Source organism: Marmota flaviventris, chromosome 3 (genome assembly GCF_047511675.1).
Source record: "Marmota flaviventris isolate mMarFla1 chromosome 3, mMarFla1.hap1, whole genome shotgun sequence".
NCBI classification, from domain to species: Eukaryota; Metazoa; Chordata; class Mammalia; order Rodentia; family Sciuridae; genus Marmota; species Marmota flaviventris.
In genome coordinates, this window is record NC_092500.1 from 152499641 (window position 1) to 152525521 (window position 25881).

At 33.2% G+C, this 25881-nt stretch overlaps 1 protein-coding gene across 1 annotated transcript; it reads left to right on the forward strand.

The window, feature by feature from the left end:
* The first annotated feature begins 156 nt into the window (after nt 1-156).
* On the forward strand, nt 157-25669 carry Hpgd (15-hydroxyprostaglandin dehydrogenase). The gene is made up of 7 exons (XM_027927065.2): nt 157-249; nt 527-650; nt 3653-3759; nt 10523-10619; nt 21237-21313; nt 23507-23670; nt 24798-25669. The coding sequence occupies exons 1-7, from the start codon at nt 157-159 to the stop codon at nt 24934-24936; spliced, it is 801 nt and encodes a 266-aa protein (XP_027782866.1). The 3' UTR covers nt 24937-25669.
* The last annotated feature ends 212 nt before the right edge of the window (nt 25670-25881 follow it).

Here is a 25881-nt window from a genome sequence, read left to right on the forward strand (position 1 = left end):
TGCGGGTTCCCCGGCGCTGGCTTGACAGTTTCATCCCCGCCCACTGGCAGGAGACCGCGGGGCCAGGCAGCACGCGAGCGCGCAGGGGGCCATAAAAGCTGCGGCCGCGCAGAGACACGGAGCTCGCCCACCGCCCTCTGCAGCTGCGACCACACCATGCATGTGAACGGCAAAGTGGCGCTGGTGACCGGCGCAGCGCAGGGAATAGGCAGAGCCTTTGCAGAGGCACTGCTGCACAAGGGCGCCAAGGTAAGCGCCTCTCCGGGCCGCTGAAACTTCTCTGCCCACTCCAAGGTTCGCCCACCGCCTGGGGGACGCCAGGGAAGATCTCGAGGAGCACCGGGCGTGCATGCCTTGCCATTTCCAAAAGCTGCTCAGGCTGAGACCCTTGAGCAGACCTCGAAAGCTACCAGTAAAGAATCCGAACTTTAACTGCCTTATTTCAGGTCTAAGAGAGGAGCGTCTTATTTATTTGGTCTATTTCATGAGCTGCGCAGGACCTTGATGCCTCTCCTCTTGTTTATAGGTAGCGCTGGTGGATTGGAATCTTGAAGCAGGTATGGACTGTAAAGCTGCCCTAGACGAGCAGTTTGAACCTCAGAAGACTCTCTTCATCAAGTGTGATGTGGCTGACCAGGAACAACTGAGAGGTAAGTCAGGGGAATCAATCCATCAACTGGGAACACTCCCTGAACAAGCAACAACCTGAAGGCAACGCGGGCAAGAGAGCCAGCCAAGGCAGAGGGCCAGCCCGTCTGGCTACCTAGTGCAGCAAGCTCCAAAATGTGGGTTAGACTGTTATGTTTCCTATTGACAACCCAATAGCCATAAAAACCAAGGAAAGGCAAAATGGCTTGAGAAATCTTTTTAGTTTAGTCATTTGGCAGCGCATAATGTAATCAAAACTTCTTTGTATATCCAAACACAGCTCTGCTACAGTAATTATTAAATAATTGAAATTGCAGACAGAATTTCGAAGTTAAAATCAGGAACTGTGGCAAACAACTTCTCTTAGAGAGCTGGAAGATGTGAAGTTCAATGACAATCAAATGTCACTTTTTTTTTTTCTTTAAACCTATTAGAACACAAATTCTAGAATCATGGTTACAGATGTGCTAGATGCTTTTAACCAGGCATTTTGTCCCCCCACCCTCATGAAGTGGTACTTACTAATAACAACACAATGTTAGAGTTGCAGAAGAAAGGTCTCTATCAGCTTTTCATCAATGTTTTCTGTGTATCTATTTGTGAAATATCAGGGATAATATTAGTATAGACACTAAACAAACAGCTTCCATTGTATAGAATGCTAGATTTGCATGAAAAAAAAATTCCTGGAGGAAAAAAATAGAAAGATAAAATATTTGTATTTCACAAAGTTTTATTTAAAGATCCTGAGCAATTACTAGGCATATTTTTAATCCAGTGGTCAGAAAGCTTCCAGAAAATTCATTCATGTTCCTACTAAAAGGAACACCAAAGAGTGAATTCCTTTTAAAATTTTGGTATATTCTATAAGAATGGAAATGGACTGCTGTATTAAAGAAAGTGTACCTAAAGTTAAGGAAAATAGTTTTAAAGGAAATTTTATCATCAAAATCTGAAAATAATAATAAAGACCTATAATATAGATTACAGGCATGAGTAGAACAGGTCTATAAACACAGTGCTAGTAGAACATATTTTGCCAGAAGATAATTGTGTTGATTGCACATTATATTTTGATTCAAGGATAGAGTCATGTCAAATCCCAGCATTCATGCTGGTAGAATAGGAAACAATATAGATAATCTGAAAGCCATTTCTGTCTCAAGTTATGTGGTTTCACACATTATGTTTAACCTCAATTGTTTTGTTTCCCAGTATTTAAAACTAGTCCCTAGGCTGTAAATACATGCCTTCAGGATAAATGATTGAGGAGGAAACGACATAATAATTGACTGGAGGAGGCATGTTTGTACCAAGAAATCTACATGTTGTCTGGACATGATCATTTATTTGTATCAAAGGAAATTATAGCACTGATTCTGTCAGTTTCAAAACTTAACATTGCCTACAGCTTTTAAAACTGTTTAGACACATTAAAATGTTTAAATGCAGAGCTGAAGATTTGGGGAATTGATATAAACATAACTTATTTTATAAATTAACAGATTGCAACACAGAGTTTAGGTAAAATTATACAAAGTACCATAGCATATAAAATATAAGTCACTTGAGCCCAGAACTCAGTGTGATGTCAGAAATAATATGATGAATTATACATTGGTGAAAGCAGAGTATAAGGGATTTACTGGAGACTAGAATGAAGAAAGCAAATTAAGGAAAAATAGACACACACATTAACAACCTAATTTCCCATAAAGTGGGGCTGTGTCTGTAGAATAACAAAGAATAGAACATACTTAGCGAGAAAGGGGGAAGATAAAGAAATAATATTTCCTGGATGACCTCTTCTGAATCTAATTTGAGGTCTTAAGAAACAGTTGAAGTTCTATGAAAAAGTTTTGATTTATTTTTGTTGTTGTTTTCCATTCTAGTTTAGTGAGTATAAAAGGGCTTGTATTAGAAAGTCTACAATGTCTTTAGCAATTAACTTGCAAAGTAATTTATTCATAGAGGAACTGACTGACCCATGTCTTCCCAAATGTTTGGTAGTTGTTAATTCTAAGAATTGGTTTCAATCAAAATAAAGCTTGTGATGATCTACTTTTTGAAAGGAACTCATATGTTAGTCTAGACATATGAGAAGAACAACCACAAATGTTATCTATAGTCTTAAGTAATAGAACTAGAATGAATGGTAGGAGGCCTACAGAGGCAGTTTAAATCAATAGAGCTACATAAAAGTCTGCTTTGAGAAATAATGAATTTCTCAGTACTAAGGTGGTAAAGCCTAGTTTGGACTGGTAAAGAGCTTTTTCAAGAATTGGATATTTGGTTAGATGATGTAATGAGTAGCATTCAGGCCTTAGAATCTATGCAGATTTACCCTGGTTACATATACTTTTATACAAACTAATAATATAAAGTAGTATTAAAATGAGAAAGAAAAACTTAAACAGTATGCATGGTGGAGGTTTTATTAACCTAATGGAATCAACTGAATGAGAAGGACACTTTCATTTACTAGGATATCAAAACTCCCTAAAACTATCATAATGGATTTGGAAAATAAGAAAACTGGTATTAATATAACGTATTATAAATATAATATGCCTTATTTTAAAAGGATGTCTATTATAGTCTATGCCATGGAGCTGCAATAACTTCTTAGGAATACAGCGATGCTATCTGTCAAAACTGACTTCAAAGAGTTCTTAGCTTAGGATGCTTGATTCTCTAAAACTTATTCCATTAAGTTACCACTTATAGAATTTTAGTGTGCATATAATTCATCTAAGAATATGTTAAAGTAAAATACTGACTCAGTAGGTATATGGTGTCCACAAAATTCTGCATTTCTAATAAACTTCCAGGTAAAGCTAACTGATACTGCTGGTCTGTCTATCATACAACCAATAAGGAATTAAGTCATAGCTTATGAGTATAATTTTCTACGAGGGTGGATAAATGAAAAATTCATTTCATGGCATTGGGTCTGATTTAAGTGTGTTTATGGAAAATAAAAAATATCTATATCTTTTTTTAGATACTTTCAGAAAAGTCGTAGACCATTTTGGAAGATTGGACATTTTGGTCAATAATGCTGGAGTGAATAATGAGAAAAACTGGGAAAAAACTCTGCAGATTAATTTGGTAAGCTATCTTAGCCATGTTGATTGCCTGAAACTATTTAATGACATGATGCTTATGGACAAAATAAAACATGTTACATTCAGAGAAACAAAACAATGACCTGCAACATAGAAAATTGGAAGTTACAGAAAGCTTCCTTTTACAAATAGGAAGACATTAGAGGCATAATTAAGAAAATAAGTTTGTCTTAAGATATTAGCAGGAAATAGGAAAAAATAAAGTTGCTGGTTTAACTCAGGGGTTGGCATACTCCAATCGACAACCCAAATGGCCTGCCATCTTGTTTTTATATGACCTTCAAGAGAAAAATGATTTTTAAATGGTTAAAAATAATAATATGAAATACATGAGCATATGAAATTCAGATTTCAGCATCTATAAAGTTTAATTGGAACACAGCCACAGTTATTCGGGTTATGTATTGTCAATGGCTACTTTCATCCTTTAATGTAAGAGTTGAGTATTAAGACAGAGACCTATGATTTGCAAGGACTAAAATATTTACTACTTGATGCTTTACAGAAACAACTTGCTAACTAACAATTTTCTTAGTTTAAATTTAATTTAATATTTATGTCCCTGCTTGTAAATAATAGTAACTAATAATTTTCTTTTTGTATAGTGTTTCTATTTGGTTCAACTATGCTTTGGCTAATTTTTATCTCCTGGATCTGTCAGTCTCTGAACAAATATTTCAAATGACAAATGTCAGTTTGCCTACTTCTTTAAGTAATTCTGTCAGTTTAGACTCTATATATTATAAAAACTCATAATATACAGAGCCTAAATTGCTAATTGCTAGTGATTATAATTTATTAATCTTTGATTTGTGTTTAAAAGGTTATACCTCAATTTGCTGTCTAATATTTTACATCTGTTCTATATTTCCAGATGTAAAATTTAGTATCTCATGATTTCCTTTTGATTCACATTTGGTTAAATATCTCTCTTAATATTCCTTTATTTTGCAGATAAAAGTAACATTTATATTACATCTGTCTCTTGCTGCTATTATATTGTGAGATCTTATTTTTTAAATTGCATCTAGGAATGAATTTTTATGTTTGTGAATTTAAGCCATTTATATTTGTTTTTACTTTTCTCTTTTGTACTTTAATATGTACTTTTTTAATGTTTTCATTTCTTTCCTAAATCCACTGGATAGCTTTAATCACTTTTTGTTGCTAAAAGTATCATACTTTTTAAATCTTTAATTGCTACCCCTGGCTCATTAAAAACCATAATTCTTCACATCCTTTGCTTCCTGATGAAACAAAAATTTTGGATATATAGCCAGTTAAGAACCACAGCAATTTTAAATAATGATTTATAAACTTATGCCACTTTCCCAAACCACATAAAATGACAAGAATTTTTTTAAATCTAGCTATCCCAGTGAAAAATCACAAAAAATATGCAATATTATTCTCCCTTCAGCCTTACTACTTATACTTTTAATAGTTTTATCAGTAATCACTACATATATTATTCTAAATAGAGGTTATCAGAGTATAAAGATCCTATTTACAGTGCATTCATAATGAACACCTCCTGGGTTTTTTTTTTTTTCTGAGCCAAAAACAGTGTGCAATGATGAGAGTTAAAGAGAGAAACATGAAAATAGTGAGGTAGTTATCACAAAGATCTGGGTTCAAATGATTTGTATTCATCCGGCTAAGAGAGCGTATTTGCTCTAATGAAGTCTGTAAGAATGAATAAGCACCTGCTCTAAGCTGGAAAGTACCTACATCATCTGTAAATAGGAAATTAACAGACCAGGAATTTTTATTGTGATCTCTTTGGCTACAACTAACTCTCCTGGATTCTTCCCCATCGAAATTAAGCTAGTCCCAAATTTCCTTGGGACTCTTCTGACATAGACAAGTTCTTTGCTTAACTTTAGTGATTGATGGCATTTAGTTAATTTTACTTACAAGGCATAACCTTTACTACTCATAGCTTCAAAATTTGTTACTTCCCCTGCTATATACAACCATTGCCAACGTAAATCAGAGTCTAAAGAATCCTTCTTTTTTTCAACTTTATTATCTCAGAGTAATGCAAACATTTGTGTGTAGTTATGTAATCTTTGCTTGTATGTTTTTGTGCCTCCCTGGTCTTATGTTCATGTTTGTTCTTTTGCATGTTTTTCCATGTTAATTCCCATGTCTGAGCATAACATGGAGTTTTCCTCATATCTTTCAACATATCTTTCCTTGGCTTTTTTTTTTTTTTTTTTTTTTTTTTTTAGTGGAAGATGGAATCCAGGGAATTGGATATGTTAAACATACTTACATTGAGGTATACCCCCCTACTCCATATCTCTCCCTCTCCTGAAATCTTATACAACATATTTCTATGATCCCATGGGACAAATATTTTTTACATTTATATATGTTAATAAAATTTACAAATTTTATTAAAATTCTTTTAATACATATGTAATTTATGCTAGTAAAAACCACAAACTCTTATAAGGTAAAGAACTATTGTTTTGTGTCCTCACAGAGTAGAAGTTCAATTACTATTTATTAGATAAACGGCCATTATATATCTTATGTGCATGGATATTCATTTCCCTGTTTTAGTACAATATTTAGGTGATTTCCTAATAGATCAGTGCTGCCAAACAGTGTCATCTGTCCTTCCACTTTCATTACTTACCAAACTTACCCATTCCTTATTCTTCATTCTGCTACTCTTCCCACAAGAAAGATACACTAAACCTCTTCCCAGTCTTGTTTCACTAGACTGTTCTATGCTTCCTCCTCAAACTGAAGCTAGAAGCAGCGGTGTTCTTTATAACTGCTCAGAATTCTCAAGGAATGTTCAGGAAAAAAAAAAATGAGCCTTTGCAAAGCTATTAAAAGTCACTCTGGCAGAGGTAAAATTAACTTTGAGTTTTGGTGATTGTGTAATATTGTAATTCTATAATGTAATTTTTAACTTTTTGAAACTTTAATGAAACAAAATAATTCAGCCCCATTCAGGTGGAAATTATAATCTAGTTTGGACCTATAATGAACATATATTGAGTACTTTAGCATATCCAAGTAAAAATTAAACAAAATAAATGGCTGTTGCTGGTGATTCCTCATGCCCCTCAAACTAAACTAGTTTTGCTTAAAGATTTGCTGTGGAAAAGATATGAATTTGGAATTAGTCAAAACTAAAGTTCAGTCCTGAACCTTAAAAACTGTTACTTAATTTCTCTGATATAGAATTCCCCAGTTTGTAAAAGGGGGAAGATAAGCTCCTTACCTCTGAAGATGGCTAAGCTTAAATAGACCATAGTTTTTGTGAAGCATCTAGCACCATGCTACTGCATAATATTTACTCAGCAAATTGTGTTCCCCTTCAGATATCAAAACATACATTTTCTCACTATCTGAGTTTTATGAGAGCTTCCTCTGCCCTCCTCTAATGAGTAGTTGAGGAAATGGATAGGAACATTATTCTTACATGTGCTGCTCCCTTTTCTTAACACAGTTGATTGCAAATTAAATTAGTATTTATTTCCTGCGATTGCTACTCTGTAATATTGAAATATGCATTTGACCTATCTTGGGACAAGTTTGCTAAATTATAAGTAGCAAGAAGGAACAGAGTAAAGTTTAGTGCTAAAATAAGAAAGAAATGGGAAAATTTGAACAGTTAAAAAAAAGGATGAAAATGGTTTTCAGGAAATAATGATCATCTTTATTAATATTGTTTGAGAACTGGACTGGACAAAATACAAGGATTCTGAAAATCAAAGCCGCATGATTTAGATGTCTGAATATTTTCCAAGTAAAGTACAGTGCAAAATTATAAATAAACTAAGAGGAACTACGCAGTGGAAGGAGATGAGATAGGGGAAATGGAAATGAAGAAATGACAGATTAAAAATATCAGTAGTGGAAAAAAAGTGTGTGTGTGTGTGTGTGTGTGTATGCACACACACGTGCCCATGAGCACATCTGTGTATCATAGGAAGACATGATACTTGACAAGAGAGTTCAATAAATAGTCTGTTACCATTTGGCCACTTATCTTTACTACTAGAAAATTATTCCCAGTGTAAGGGAATTTATGAGAGTGATTTTAATTTATAGAATGCTATAGTTAGTGGGGGAAAAAACAAGATTTGGAATTCAAAGCAATGAAATTTCAGTATTACAGCTAAAAGTTATCTCATTAACCAAAAGCATAGAGTAAACATGTTTTTTTTTTTTTTTTTTTAATTTTTTATTGTGGGTTGTTCAAAACATTACAAATTTCTTGACATATCATATTCCACACTTTGATTCAAGTGGGTTATGAACTCCCACCTTCACCCCATACAATGTGAAATTAAATATAATATTTTCTTTAAGAGTCAAGTGCAGAATTTTAACTACCTTCACAAAGTGGACTAAAATGATGCCATAGATTCAAGTTACTTTGTGTGTTTGTATCTGAAAATGACTGTAATTTTTTTCTAGATGTGTGATATTGTAATGACCCAATCTATATGATATATAAACATTGCACAAGGACAAAAAAAAACATTTCTTAACAAAAATATTTTATTCTATGGTATTCTAACAATTCCTTGTGTGTGTGCACACATGTGTACATATGTACGTGTGTGTACATGTGTATGATCTGGGGTAAGAGAAAAGAGTGTTATTGTAAACAAAAAGAGGTGAAAAATATCACAACCCAAAGATTTAGACCTGTCTTGTAGATTCAGTTCTTCAAATGATAAGAGAAAAATAGTCTCTTGTTCTCCTCTACCAAAGAGGTAAAAATAAATTCTGTTTCAAAAAAATGTAAAATAAAGTTTAAATCTTTCCAAATTTTTTTATCTGGCTGCATTTTTATGTTGAAAACACAAAATCATGGAGTAAGGCTGTGAATACTTGGTAATAAAAGCCTAGTGCCAATGCATGTAAACAGAAATTCTGTTCAGACATGCTGAAGACTTGGGCAGAAACTAACAGAATCTGACTTCAGTAATTTTAGCCGTCTACATTTTTTCCTTCTTATATAAACTTTGCCTTCTATTTACTGTTCAAAGGAATCATGTGAAAGATTTTATTCATTTTCCCTAAGCCCACTTCATCTCAAACTGACACATAGCTTAAGTGAATAGAATCTTCAATTGGGTTTTCTGTTCTAGAACTACTTTTAGGAAGGAGAGGCATTTCTGAATACTTGTCAAGAAAACTCCAAAAGGACCTTTTAAAATAAAAAGAAGGTAAACACAAATACGTGCCCTCAGTTTCAGACTCATTACCTACTAAATCATTTTCTTTGAAGTATTGTAAAGGACGGAAAAATAGAAATTGAGATGTCAAAGAGAATTTTCACTTTTTAAAAGTCTGAGCTTGAAGACAGAAGGATTCCTAGATCTAAATAAATAAATAAGGCTTCAAATATCAGTTTTAAATCACAGGTCATTTCTGGTAATAGTGAATTCTTAAATAGTAGAATAAAAGCAGGAAGAATTCCTACAGGTGGAGGTAAGTAGCTAATTAGTAAACTACCAAGAAGATAGCTATAAGCAGTGTTGAATAAAATTAAGTATAAACATTACTGAAGACCATGTGTCCAAGTAACAGAAACTCTCTGCTCAAACTAGACAAAACAATGATGTGATTTCACACAACCCAAGAGTTCAGGATTATTTAATACTGAACATCAGTGATATTGTTAGGACCCAGTGTCTTTTCTTCTCACCCACCTGCCATCTTTTATCTTAGCTTCTTTTTCCTGATGCTAGCAGTATGACTGTCTGTTCCATTCATCACACATATACAAGCAATGCATAGGGAGTAATGTAAGTATTTCTTCCCAATTTTAAGAACAACAAAAAATTTCCCCGCAGCATCCTATCCTTCACCACCCCCTCTCTCCCATCCCCACCTCCAGCTGACAGCCACTCAGGTCTCTCTATTGAGAATTGGGTTATATGCAGTCTCAAACCAGCCATTGTCAGGAAGAATGGGACTTCTGTGACTGAATTAGATTAATCAGCTTATACACTGAAGCTGGAGAGATCATCTTCTACTATTTTGGGGTGTTGTTGTTATTGTTGTTATAGTGGTGATAATACTGGGATTGAACCCAGGGGTGCTCTACTACTAAGCTACATCCCCAGACCTTTATTTTATTTTGAAATATGATCTTGCTAAATTGCTGAGGCCAACCTCAAACTTGCAATCAAGTTATAGACATGTGCCCCAGTGCTAACTCCTCCTACTGTGCATGAAGACAATGTAGATACAAGAACAAATGGGATTTTATTCAAAAGAAAAGAGGAGAAAATGAAAATTATAGTAAATCAAGAGTAGCCACTATCCTATATTCTAAGGTCCAAGAGAATTGAATGTGCAGATGAATGGGCATATCTCATACTTGGATATGAGAACCAAAGAGAGAGAAGGTAAATAAATTTTGTAGCCACTATTAATAAAAGAAAAAGAAAGCATAGAATTCTCAAAAGATACTGAAATTGAGTTAAAGTTACAAAACCCTATTGAATCCAATCTTTATAATAAAATTTCATACTGGGCAACTAAGTGAAATAAAGTTCTGTAGAAACATGATGGACTACAAAACTGTTAGGCAAACAAAAGAGGGAATCCAGGATCAATAAGTACCTTTAAAACAAATAAACAGAACCTCTTTTATTGACAGCGCTTGCAGAAACCTCACTGGATGTATGAAAACATAACAACTTTGTATACAATAAAGGCTAGTGGCTATAATGCTTTTTCCTTTTATCCCTCTTGATTAGGTTTCTGTTATCAGTGGAACCTATCTTGGTTTGGATTACATGAGCAAGCAAAATGGAGGTGAAGGTGGCATCATTATCAATATGTCATCTTTAGCAGGTAAGGACAATTATATTAAGAGTTATGTTTTCTTATTGCTAATTTGACTATGCAAGTAGATCTTTAAAGTATATTTATTCACTCAGGTTTGAAATTAAGACTTTAAATTTTTGTATTTTTATATTTCTACGGATATTTCTACAGCATAATAATAAGTATTTGAACTATACGCTTATTTTAAGTTTCATATTTTTATTTCATTTTAGCACTGTATTTTTAAAAAATTATAAATTTTCCCCAGGTTTACTATTTTTTAAAGCTTATTGTGATACTCCTAAGCAATAAGGCAAGTAAAAGTAACTTTGACAAAGTAGAAAGTACTGAAATGAAGTTAAACTATCTCTATTCTGTTATTTTAATAAAAGTATATAATTATAAAGTATTATATATATATAGTGACGTGCTAAACTTCTCTAATAAATAGACCCCAAACATATCAGAGTTTATATATTGTATGTGCTTACTTCTCTCCCATGTAAAAGCCCATGACAAGATCCTTGTTGCAGGGCACTCTATGTAGTCATTTGTGAAACTTGGGTGACAGGTCTACATCTTCAACATTGAGCCTTCCAGGCTATTCTGAAATTGGTGGAGTCCTTTCTCTCTAGCAGAAAGAGGAAAAGAACATGGAGGAGGCGTAGTTACTCTTTTAAAACCTGTAGCACAGAAATGGCAAACTTCACTTCTGCTCATGTTCCAGTTATGAACTTGATCTGACGGATCACATTTTGGGCCGTATATTCTAGCTGTGTGCAAAGGAAAAAACAAATTATTTCAGTGGAGTGTTGATCATCTGTCACACAGAATATTGATGGATTGATGCCTGCAAGCAATCCAAGACAATATTTCATTCAAGAACAGTATGATTTAATATCAGCTGATATCTTATTCCTTAATGGCAATTATAAACTGCTAACAGAAATCTTTGGAGCAACTTAGCTAAGTGACTTTACTTTTAAAACTCTAGGAAAAGATCATTAATGATTCTTGAAGAGTTTGAGTGAAATTATTAAATTTAAGAAACCTGATCAATATTAGAAAGCAAATATGAACTACTCATGTCCAAAAATAGAGAGGCTTTCTTAAATTGCCTGCTTGGTTTCAGTTAGTGTGGAGATTTCAGAGTAGGAATTCTCCACCGCCTCCCACCCTGTTCTCTTAAAGCCCCAGTGGTATTTGGGGAGTCAAGTTTGGAGGTACCTGTGACTAAATCAGTGTCTGGTTCTGAGCATTGTTCCTCATGTCTCTAAAAATCTCTGTCACATGGGCCTTAATCCACTGCTGCCAGGAGACATTTAGAGAACTCCTTCTTTACAAGTTCTGAAAAAATAGAGTAATTTCTCATTTTTTGTGTTGCTTCAAGTCAAAATGACATCCATAAAGCTATTACAAACATAATTCTATAAATCATTCTGGATAATCTGGTTACTTTCCTAGTAGGACGTGTACTTATAAATTATAACATTTCAAATAAAAGGTAAGAGCATGAGTAATACTTGAGAGATGTGAGCTCTAGAGAAGACGAAGTTTCACTTTCTTGGCTTAGCCCTACTTCACAGCTAAATTTACACTATTCTAAAAGAAAATTTTTTTAAAATTATAAGAAATTCATACAAATGATTGGAGAATTAAGAAGAAATATTTAATATTTTCTTGGAAATGTAAATGTACAAAAACCTGAGGACTGTTATCCAAAGATAATTCTATGGATTCTTATATGAAGCTATGAGGGCTAGCAAAGCTTAGAGAGCCATGAACACTATACAGAGAGCTCCTATACTGGAGGCACTGATTATATTCTTGGGAACAGTTGGAAAGCCTCAGGACTGGATCATTTTAGGACTCTCTAGGAAAGATTCTACACCATGCAAGGAGGCTTACTTGCTTTAAAGAGGAATAATAGGAGGACACAATGTAGTACTACTGCCTTTTATACAATGAAAATATTTAAAGATATGATAATAATTAACATTTATTGAGCACTTACTATTTACCTATGTATTAGCTTTCTTGCACTATCATGAAATACCTGAAATAAGTAACTTATAAAGAGATAAGTTCTAGAGATCTAGTCCAAATTAAGGCAGTCTTTGACTTTGGTCCTCTTACAAGGACACCACATCATAACACGAGTGTGTGGTAGATCAAAGCAATTATATCCTGAGCGAGGAAGCAAAAGAAAGAAAGGATTGGAAATGTCACAATCCTATTCAAAGGTATGCTCCCAATGACCTAAAGACCTTCCCAAATGGCCCTGCCTCCTAAAGGTTTCCCTGCCTCCCAATAGCACTACCCTGGAGATCAAGCCTTTACTACCTGAAACTTTGGGGAACATTCAATATGCAAGCTATAGCAACCGGGTACCATTTTAAAGACAATGTATGTGTTCTCATGATTAAACCTTCCATAAAATCTTAAGCTTTGGTCCCATTGTGTTTACATTGTAAAGTCCTTCAAATATTTGAGGAATTTACCAGAGTCAAAAGTTCAAACATGGCCTTGAAAAGAGCAATTTAAGGCTTACAATTTATTGTCCATTTTGTTTTCTTGTCTAAAAGTTTACTTTACCATACTACCCACCTCTGGGAGTTAAATTTCTTAACTGTCTCAGACTCAATATTTGGAAGCATGTATGAGTCTTTCTCTATTCATGTAGATAAAATGATGAATTAGTATAAATTCAATGATAAGATTGCTTTGGTTTCAAATTACCTTTCTGGCATTGTTATGATAATTAATATTATAGTGTTCCAAACTTGTTCTTCCTCTAATTTGTGTCCCAACATGCAAGGCAACCCCCTAAAATGCTTGGTTTGTTATCTTTTTTAGTTTGTCCTTATCATCCTCCCTTCATAGTGCGAACTTCGCATGTATGTTGTCTATATTCTGTTTCCTTGTTTCTGGAGGCCAGTCTGTAGGATCCCTACTACCTCTCTTTCACTAATGTGCCTTCATCTCACAAAGAGTCATAAAACAAATTGCCTTGTATCTTGTCCATTAATCAAGAACCTCTGTTCTTCCCATAGTGATATTAGTTTGATAAAAAATTCAGACTATAATATTAATAGAAGAAGGGGAAAAGGACACCTCAGTCTTTATAATTTTCTTAGAAAAGGTATCAACAATTTTATGCCCTTGAGTCACAGCACATAGGAGTGGCTACATGACCAAAACAATCTTTGAGGGATTATCAAAGCCAAAGTTCTTATCATGTTTGTTTTCTGTTTTCCAAAACTTCCTTCTTTATTGATTTTTTTTTTTTCCTGCTCACTCTAGTGAAGGCATAGCCATTGGCAGTATCCAGCTCTACTAGGGTCTATCCTCATGATCCCTTTGATTGATTCAGCAGAGTCCTTCACTGTTGTAGTAAAACCTAAGTTGACATACTGGTTTGGGCAGAGAAGTTAATGAGTAAAGGCTACTGACGCAGACAGAGTTTCAAATGCAATTAATGGATTTAACAAACAGACTAGTAAAGTGGAGAGAGATTCTTCAGCATACTGAGGATGACTGTGCTCAGGTCTGGAGTCCAGAAGTTGTTCTCATTGTTGTTGAACACATGGACTCTTGCATATGAATTGTTGTTTACAACTTACAATCATGCACTCTTTTTGTCACATTTGTCCTTAACTATTAAAAAAACAAAGTTGGAAGGAACAACAGAGAAGAATGCAGTCTGGTTTAATGCAGATAAATAATGACTATCCTCTAAGACACCCCATAAAAGTCAAATATGCTTCTTACATGTTTAGTTGCTTCAAACTACAGGAAAGAAACATAATTATCACAGAAAAAGAAATTTACCCAACAGTCCTTTTCAAACCTGCCTACATACTCAGCTACCTCAGTAGCTTTAGTTTTCCCTAGGAACATTCACTATGTCTCAGAAACAAGTCACTCAGTGATATTTTGTGGGAGATACCATGAGGGTATTATTTACACAGAATTTAAAACATTAGCAAATCAAGAAAAGATTTGAAAATTATAGAAATTTTTTTATCATGCCTAAATAACAGCCGGTGATATGTCCATTTGTATTATGAGTTTTATATAAAATAATTAGCTTATACATAATGTTAAAACAGAACTAAGTTACTAATTAAAATTAAAAATTCAGGTTTAACATATATGTTAACAATTGCCTAAAGGAAATGAGGATATAAAGGTAATTAGGCAAGTTTCTATCCCAAGAATTATATAATTCCAAGACTGCAAAACTAAACAGTCATCATGGCATAAATTATTGAAATAGAAGCTTATTTAATTTGGAAGGTCTTTGGAAATATTAGAAATATTCCAACAGCTAAAAAACAATATTTGCACTGAAATGTCCCAACAAACCAGAAATTCTAGGCAAAGTAAAACATTGATCACTTTTCTTTATTTTCAGGCCAAAAGCAAAAAGAAAAATTGGTTTCACAGCTGCGCCTTATAATGATAGGGGCCTAACACTTATTTAGCAACTGCCAAGATCCAGGCATTGTGGTAAATATTGTTTACATGATAGTGCATTAAATTATTTTTTAAGTTTCTACAATATAGATTGATTTACAGTTAATCCCGAATAGGTCGCATAACTTGAAAAGCATAATAAGAATGAGCACAATTGTAATAAAAGCGATTTTATTTCATTATATTTCAGCATATGAAATGGAATGGGTGAACTACTCTAGTACTGTCTGGGTCTTAATTGCTCAGGTGCCAACTGTCAGGAGTATATGAGCCACCACTCCTGCTAGTACTGGCTTAGTTCTCTATGCCATTCCATGGAGACTGGTGTTCATTTTGCTCTTTTAATAATTAGGAAGACACATGTTAGAAGAATTAGTTATAAAGGTTAAATATTTATTAACAAGCCTTTTGAAGTATGCATAAAATATTTAGCTTCTCTTAGTATCAGAAATGAAGACCTATTAGGAAATAGTCTTCTAGAACAGAGCTTCTTAAATTTTAATGTGCATGAACAATACCCAGAGACTTGGTTAGATGCAGATTCTCACTAGGACTGAGGTGGGTCCTGAAATTCTGCTCCCAGGTAATGCGGATACCTGGACCAAACTTTAAGAAGCTAGCCTCTAGTATTCTTTGAGTGATTAAGAAAGGACATCTCAGTTTCCTCTGATATTAGCACAGGCAATGAATGAAATTTTAGGAAGGAGGAATTTGGAAGAACACTAGGAACAACTTTCGAGAATTATCACTGGAAAGTACCATTAGATTTATCATTCTGGAAAGACTTTTATTATGAAAGATATACTGGTTATGAAAGTTTATGTCACTGTTTAGTGTTTTGTCACAATTTAAAGCCTAACTTTATGGATGATTTAAGAATGAAGTGGAAAAGTATCATCAGAACAGATGTTCTGTTAGGAGGAATATAACATAATGAGGAAGTCCAGCATTACTTTGGCCAGCTTCATGCGCATAGGTGAATAGTTCCCACTAGTTCTCCCTTTCTCCTCATATTAGAGAAGTGGTGGTTAAAAATAGAGAAATGGGTAAGCAGATTCTTTTTTGGTTTCAAAAAAGTGTGGGAGATTTTTATTCCTGCTTTTAAAAAGCACAGCTGCTGAGCTCCAATAAGCAGCTTCCTTAGATTCACAATTTATTTTCCTAAGTTGAATTTTTTTTTAGTATTTCTATATAGTTCATTTCACATGGTTTCTATTCATTTAGAAGCAAATGTTTGCATGTTCAGTGTAGTTGTCTTTCTGAGGAGATTGCAGTTTTTGTATAAAACCTTTTAAGATTTTTACCTTCTATGAGATATAGAGATTAAAGTTGTCTCTTTACAAATATGGGTAGAAAGAATTTTAAGACTAGACTAATATAGAAATGAACCTCTCACTCTGTCTTTAGCTCTAGAGAGTGAGATTTGTACTACTTATTGTCATGTCTTCTGGTAGTTTTCTTTCCTTAAAATATATCTGTGCGAATTCAAAACTTTAATAGGAGTGATTTCATTTCAGTACTATAGTTAGTGCCATCAAGTACAGGGTATAATGAAAACATTAGTAAACTAAATGCATATAAAAGGAATTTACCATTTTATCAAAATGTCATTTCTTATGCTGTTTGGTCATTAAAAAATTTCTTTTTACCAAGAGAATAAAAAGACGAACCAGGCTAGGAGAAAACGCTTACCCAAGACATGACATATCCAATAAATGACTGTTGTCCAATATATAAAAACCTTAAACTCAACAAAAGGAAATTTAAAAAAAAAACAATTAAAATGGGTAATAGCCACTTCATTAAAGATACTATACAGATGGCAAACAATCCTATGAAAATGTGTTCAGCATCATATGTCACTAGGGAATTGGAAATTAAAATAACAATGAGATAACCCTATACACAATTAAAATGGCCAAATTCAGACACTGTGAACCCCAAATGCTGATGAAGATGTAAAGCATTAGGATTCTTATTCATGGTTGGTGTGAATGCAAAATGGTATAGCCACTTTTGAAGAGAGTTTGGCAATTTCTTACAAAACTATTTCTACAATGCAGTCCAGCAGTTGTGTTCCTTGGCATTTAAACAAAGGAACTGTAAATTTATGTCCACACAAAAACTTGTACATTGGGCTAGGGATATATCTTAGTTGGTAGAGTGCTTGCCTTGCATGCACAAGGCCTTGGGTTAAATCCCCAGCACCACAAAAAAAATTGTACATGGATGTTTAAAGCAATTTTATTCATAATTATTAAAACTTGGAAGCAAACAAGCCATTTTTCAGTAAGTCAGTAGATAAAGACACCATAGTACATTCAGACAATGCAATATCATTCAGCACCAAAAAGAAATGAACTATCAAATCATGAAAAGACATGGAAGAATCTTAAGTGCATAATAATAAGTAAAAGAAGCCAATCCGAAAAAGGCTGCATACCATATGATTTTAATTATATGACATTTTGGACAAAGCAAACCTAAGTAGATAATAAAAAGATCTCTGGTTGCCAGGGGCTTGTGGGAGGGAGGATGTGTTACATGTTTATATGTATTTGTGTATATGTATACATACTTTATAATTATGTAAGTAATTTTGAGGTATTTTATGTGCTTTATATATACAAATGTGTGTATATATGTGTATATACATATATAACCATATGTCCATGTATATACATTTATATATTATATACATTTATATACATATATACACTAAACCACCAACTGATGAAATAACTATGTATGTATGTATATGTGGTTGTATAAACACACACATACACATACACACACACACACACACACACACACACATATAGTCTATTGAGTGTTCAAAAGAGAGCCTTATTAGAATGAGTTGTGGAATAAATGGGAGGTAAGGAAAGAAGACACAATGAATGTAATAACTTTTGAGGATTTTTTTCCTTTAAAGAAAAATGTGGTGGTAGCTGGATAAAGGTACAAGACCAGAAGAGGTATTATTTTTAGGCAGGTAATTCTGAAGCCTATTCAAAGAGAATGATTCTCATTTGATTCTGCACTTGATACTAATGACCACTTTAAACCTCTTAAATATTTTCATCCTTAATTTCTATGATATAGCACTTAGCTTGTTTTTTTTTCTTACCTCTGCTTGTTCCTCCTTCTCTCTCTGTTCAGTCATCCTCCTCTATTAGAGATAGCTGCCTTGTGTAATCCTGTAGGTTGTGAACTTTAGAAACCTTAGGGTGCATGATTTACACTAAAAAGATGTCCCCAGAGTCATACCATGCCCATCCAGCATAATTCAATGTGCTGAGCCTTATTACCAACATCAGAACACAATTTTATTTAAAGCACATAGGAACAATATTATATGCTGATGTTGCGGGTCTAAGATAAATAATGGAAGTATGGTTATCCAATACTTAAGCTAAACCCAATAAAAATACACTTTGAAAGAAAAAAATTGATCTTGAGATCTGATAGAAAATGTTGGATATCTGGAAACTAAAATTGTTGTGAAAAAGAAAAAAAATCTCTTTTCTTTCCCTATTTAGCCTGATGAAATATACATGTTTGGGATGTTAAAGGAAAATACTCTGTTTAACTAAATTAACTACAACTTGACTAAATGTGATAATTGAAAAACAGAATAATACTAAGCTATTGATACACACTACAACATGAATGAATCTCAAAATTGTTGTAAGAGAAACAATTAAACCAAAAAGAATTTATACTATAAAATTACATTTACATAAGTTCTAGAAAATATGAACCATGGTAACATAGTAGATCAGTGGTTGGGTAGGGTAAAATGGAAATGCAGAAGGAAGGTATTCTCAAGAGGTACAAGGAAACTTTTCAGGTGAATATGTGTTATCTTGATGATTGTAATGGTTTCACAGGTGTATGCACATGTCAAAACTTTTCAGATTGCACATTTTAAATATATGCAGCTTTCTTGTATGTCAATTATATTTCAATAAAGCTATAAAATTTTTAAAAGAAAGCTTAGTTCCTAAATGTCTAAAATTGGTTTCTGTAAGCTTTGATCTAATATTAGAAAATGAAAGCAATGCAAGGGGAAACATTTTGTAGAAAAGTAATGAAAATGTCATTAGAATGTTAGAAGATTCATAAAACCAAGTGCCATTTTAAAAATGTTAATAAGTTCTTTCACATTCTGGTTGCATTTATAATTCTACTTTAAAGTAAAGGTATTATATATTTTGTATTTGCTTATTTCCAGAACCAACAAAGCAATGTTTGATTTATTTCACCTCTGAGACTCCTTGAACTAACTTGGGTTCAGAAGTTCATAATTTTCATATATGTAACAAAAATTTGTTCATAATCCATCTTTGATAACATTTATGAACAATGTTCTTGTGGTTTTTTGCCACTTTGTCAACTAGTTTATCTCTCATTGAGATTCACACTATTCCTGCAGTGTGTGAACACTATCTACAACCACTACGTTTGATTCACAAACATTTAAGGAATGGGTAAAGCAAGGACTAATATATAAGAATAAAAATCAATAACATTTGGCTGTATCTATTATTTTTTTATCTCATATTCTTAATATACCTCTGAATCCTGTGGAGACATTATAAATTCTTGCTGACACTTATGAATCTAATTAACATACACATTTTGTTTAACCAAAACACCAGCAAGAAAACCAACATGTTATGGTACTTTGAGGTCACTGGGTAGACACATCATGTGTGATCTACCATCCTTAGGGATTTAAACTGCTCTTGAGCAAACATACTTTATAAATTGAGACCTGGAAGGCACCCAGGGAGTGGTTAAGGTCTGCATTTATTGCTGAACTTTGGCACAACACTCTCAACTGATTGGTGGTGTTCTGAAACTAGTTAGCTGGGTGGAGATGAACACACTCAGCAGAATAATTTAGTATTATTAGCATGACATTTGATACTAATACCATAATAATCAGAGACCACTCAGAGAAATTACAAATTACAAAAGAAGTGTTAAGCCAAGTTAATCTAAGAAATTAGCTAGAAACTAAAATATAAAATTGATTCTAAAGTTAAATTTGATAGTTTGTCTTGACAATAAATAAGAAATATGCTTGATAGTTACTGCAGTGAAATAGGGTGTTTTGTTGTTTTTTGTCCTTTGGTTTCCTTTTAAATGATTGGACTAGACCAGGAATTAAGGGAGAAAAGACACTGAATATACTATAATACTGTTTGGTTTTGTACAGACCATGAATTTAATCAGTTACTATTATATACCTGGGGAAAATTAACAATCTATATTCTGTTATTGACTATATAATTATGACAAGAAATAAAATAAGAACATAAATTTTTATTTCTTCTTCTCTTAAGTCATGGAACAAGAGCCTACCCATATACTACAGACCTACATCAAAAGATGTTTATTTTTAATTTTACTAAACTCTTAGAGGCATTACATGTGATCACATGAGGCAAATTGGTGACAGGGAAGTGCATACTAACTTATAATGAAGAACTATAATCTCTAAGTCCCTCTTAAGCAATTCAAAATCCTTCAACTATTTGGAAGCCTTAAAAACATTTAATATAGCTGGGTGTGGTGACACACACCTGTAATCCCAGCTACTTGGCAGGAGGAAGCAGGACAATCACAAGTTCAAAGCCAGCCTTGGGGATTTAGGGAGACCCTGTCTATAAATAAATAAATAAATAAATAAATAAATAAATAAAAGGGGTTGGGGATGTAGTTCAGAAGTAGACCTCCCTACAAGATTCAATCCCATCCACCAAAAAAAAAAAAAAATGTTGAATATATACTTTTCTGAAAATTTGGACTTAAAAACGGAAAACTAGATGGTAATTAACTGTCTTTAAAGATGATTCTCTGCTTTCAATGGAATTGATTTTCCTTGACTTCCAGAAAGCCAGGGAAGCAGAAAAACTTACATATCACTCTTGGCTGCACGAAGATGTAACTTACCTACCATAAATTCTGGACCACAGAGGTCACAGAGAGAAGCTGTGCTAAGGCTATTGAGTTTTACAAAGTCACCAGGTTTTATTTTAGTGTATTTTCCAAATTAAACTGAAATGGCCATAAAACGTGTACTTGCACAGTCATTATTGGATATAGTCTCATTTTTTAATCAAATTATTTAAGCCTCTCGTTCCTCTTTTTCAGGACTCATGCCTGTTGCACAGCAGCCTGTCTACTGTGCCTCCAAGCACGGCATAATTGGATTCACACGTTCGGCAGCGGTGAGGATGCAATAACAACGATATCTCTTTTTCTTTTTTATATTTTGTTTAGTTGTTGATATTTTTCTTTATACATCTATATGAACACAGACTTTATAAAGTAGAGGAAAATAAATTAAGAATTCAGTACATCTAGATTAAAGATGAAAGCATAATATTTTACTTCAACTTTTATTATATAAAAAAATAGTTTTCAGTTCATGTGGAGAACTAAATAAAAGGTACATCGTTTTAAAATGAAGTAGATTCTAAACATAGGTATGTTATTGAAAAATACCTTAAGGATAAATAATGAAGAAATACTGTTTGTTTTTCAAAATTAACTCCAAATTCCAGTATTACCAAATTCAAGCTTCTTAAGTAGAACATGAAGACATTGCCTGTCCCTGGAGATATGATGAAAATAGTCCGTGTTTGGGGCTGAAGGAGGAATCAGATCAGGCATTTACTTGATGGAGTACTCAAGGACAGTGTTGCCTTGGAGGCCTACAGTGAAGGGTATTCAGAGCTTAGAAAAATATTTTAGACCTAATTGACCACATGCTTTGATAGCCTAATGTGAAAATGCTTGCCTTTTTATAAGGGCAGCTTGAATGGAGCCTAGAAAGGAAAGAGAATGTTAGGATCAGACAGTCCCAGAGATGTAAGTAGAGCAGACCAAAAAGGACTTAAAAGCCGACAGTGTGAGCTTGGATTTTACTCTTGAGTGCAGCTACTGGTGGGTCTTTTATGCATAAGAGTGATAAGACTATGTTTCCATTTTAAGAAAATCATTCCGCCTGCTATTTAGAAAATGTATTAAAAAGCACAAGCATAACAGAGGGAAAAACAATCAAGGTTTCTGGGTGGTTCCTCTAGGTGAGAGAGGAGCCAGAAAGATAAGAAAAATGTTAACAAAATAAAAAATGCTAGAAAAAATATTTATGAAAGTTAATTGTTCACTCAAAGGCAAAGATGAACAGTTCTCACACTCTTAATTTAAATGAATTAGAAATTATTATTGGGTTTGCAAAGATTTAATCTTCAGTTCAACCTTTTTTTTTAAAAAAAAATGCAGTAAGACAAAACAAAGTAAATCTAAAAGATCAGAAACTTCACATTTAGACCACAAACATTTGCAACAATTCTCATTATTTGCAGTAGTTATGTTCTGTGAAGTTGCTTGTCAACTGAATTAGTGACTGCTGGACCATTGCTTCTAGGGGAGAAAAAGGATTAAGTTCCAGAAAGCCTGTGGTCACATTTTTATCAAACACTCAGTAATAACCTTGTTTTATACATGATTTCTATTTAAATATACCTTACTTATTATATTTTGTATTAACACTGAACTCATGGCTAACATCTTTTATAACTTACGCCTGCACGAACTTTATTTAACTCACAAGTTTTCTCTCTAAGGCATACCACAGCCTTCTTACACAGGAACACTAAACTGAATTTCTGTACTGTACTTGAGGGCCATTTTAAATAGGATAATTACCAACAAAAGGCATAAAAGAAAAACAGGGCAAGGTGAATCTTAATCTTAGCAGGAATATATGCATTTGTGACCCCAAACTGCTTCGAGGATGTCCACAGGTGACTACAAAATCTCCACAAGTATTGCTCACTGGAATGATAAGTCAATTTTAGCAAGTGTTCAAATGTGCAAATATGGAATTCACAAATAAATAATGAGAATAAACTGTATTTTATTTTACAAATGACTCAGGTAAATCAATAGGTTGAAAATTAAACCAATAAATATTAACCTGAAAATACCACTTGTTTTCCAGATAGTGCAAGTTATGTAAAGTATCTTTAAAATCCGTTAAGGTCCTAAAATTTTCCACAAAAGTATTTCTAAGCAAATATTTTCTGTTGTACAATCACAATCTTGAAAGAAAGCTGTAGATGTCAATTCTAAGACTCAGCTGCTTAGCTTCCAGTTCTTTCGACTTCAATAGATAAGAGCATCTTAGAGAATTAAGTATTTTCAGGAATTGTCCAGTAATATTGCCTTAAAAAAAAAAGCAATTAGGTAAGATCTGCAGGAATTAATTCAGTACTTAGGTATATGTTCTTTTCCTGTCTTTCTGCTTACCAGTCATTGTTATGTAGTTACAAGTCAGAGGATATCTTATTAGCAACTTTTATATCAATATGTTGAATAACTTTAATTTCAATTTGGCTTCTGCTTCTAATTGGCAGATGGCTGCTAACCTTATGAACAGTGGTGTGAGACTGAATGCCATTTGTCCAGGCTTTGTCAACACGCCCATCCTTGAATCCATTGAAAAAGAAGAAAACATGGGACAATACATAGAATATAAAGATCACATCAAAGACTTGATGAAATTCTATGGAATTTTGGAGTAAGTAAAACTATATTTCTCTTCTTTTAAATAATGAAGCAAAATACTGTCTAGACAAGCAATAAAAGGGAAGAGTAAGCTTTTAAATTTGAGAAATTATTGCAAGCTTCAAAGTTTGGGTTGACAAACTCTTTGAAAGAAAATGATTTTCTCAATTTTTGAATAGAATGTGTTTATACACTATGAAATTTGCCTTGAAATTATACGTTGTCTACCTAAATTTCAGGCAATATTTAAGTGTAACCCTTATGAAATTTTTATGGTCACATAATTAAACATTTTCATAGAAACAAATGACCCCCACACACACACACACACAATGAATTGTTTCTGAGTAAGAGTGGCTGAGGCTTTCACTTGGAACTGGGATCAAATCCTGACTCCTCCACTGACTATCAACATATCCATCAAACCTCTAGATGCTTCAATATTCTGGCATGTAAAATGCAGATAATGCTAAAACAAATTTAGAGACTTTGGAAAGACTTCAATAAGATGATAAATGAAGGGTACTTAAAATGGCTAGCAAATGGTAAAAAATAAGATGTTCAATAAATGTGATTTATAATTCATCATATTTTCCCTTTAAAAAAATTTGTATCTTGTTGGTGTGGTGGCTCAAGCCTGTAATCCAGCAACTCACCAGACTGAAGCAGGAGAAACACAAGTTCAAAGGCAGCCTCAGCAACTTAGTAAGGCCCTAAGCAACTTAGCAGGACCCTATCTCAAAACTTTAAAAATAGAATAGAAAGGGATGGGGATATGGCTGAGTGGTCAAGCACCTCGGGGTTCAGTTCCTGGTACAAAAAAAAAAAAAGGTGTATCTGATAAATCTAAGATCTACTTATATGATAAAGATGAGAAACTAATTATCTTCTCAATATAAATAATGACAACAAATAGTTCCTGCCCAAATTACAAAACATTAGGCATGGGATCTACTACTAAATTTATCTTATAATTTAGTTAGTATCTAATTGAATAAAAATTGGAGGTAGCAATAATTTAATAATATATATTTCCTTATTATACTTTCAAGGTCATAGACTTTTTTTCAAGATATAACTTGAAGTGACAATATACCTCATTCTTCAGTTTCATAATATCAATATTTCCTTTATTTTTAGCCCATCAATGATTGCCAATGGATTACTAACACTCATTGAAGACGATGCTTTCAATGGCGCTATAATGAAGATCACAACTTCTAAAGGAATTCATTTTCAGGACTATGATACAACTCCATCTCATGTCAAAACCCAATGAACATTTTAGTTATCAGCCATAACTGAAAATAAGTACAAATGACTTACATTCAGACCACATCTTTATTTGAATATAGCTTTTTAAATGAAATGTTATAGTCTGAAGCTTTCCTTCACACAACAGATATTGTTTTTTCTAAATGATTAACTGAGTCTGTGGATAAAAATTTATGATAAACTATTAAAAAGTACAATTCAAACCAAAGCTAGGTTTTTAAACTGTATAGTGTAAGTCAGGATTAAAACAAAGGATATTCAAGGAATATTCTGCCTTCCAGAAAATATTATTTAAATCTGTGGTTCATAAATATTAAAGTTTTTAGGAAATCCTTTTAAAGGAGATACTTGAATTGTTATATAAATCAAAACAGATGTAAAAAAACTCATTTTCTATGTTTGCACTTCAAAAGCAGAAAGCTACTTAATAATGACAAAGGTTTAGTACTAGTAATTTTTACTTACATGCCATCTTTAAGCTGAACATAATTTAGGATGAGTAGTTAAGAAATAAATTTCAATGTGACTATATCACAAATGAAAAATCTGATGCATGGAAAAATGACAGAAGGTAATTGATGGAGATTGTTGATTCACAGTTCAGCCTGAAATTGAGGGAAAACATTTCTTTCCTCTTTGCATACTTTAAGACCTTTGATTAATTCCAACAAATCTCAGGAAATGAAACATTTAGCACTTATAGTAAAAAAAAAAAAAATTAAACTTTTATGTAATATATGCTCTTTAAGAAAAATGCAAATGTATTTTTTTCAGATTAGCTCTTTGTTGATTTGTGCTAATTTTAAAAGTGTGTATCTTTCAATAATACCCCTTTACTCTTATCCCCATAAATTATCACTCTTTTATGTATAGCTATGAGGAGATGAAACCAATTTTGTTGCACCAAAAATATTTGTGTATATATGATGAAATTCACACCACCACAGAG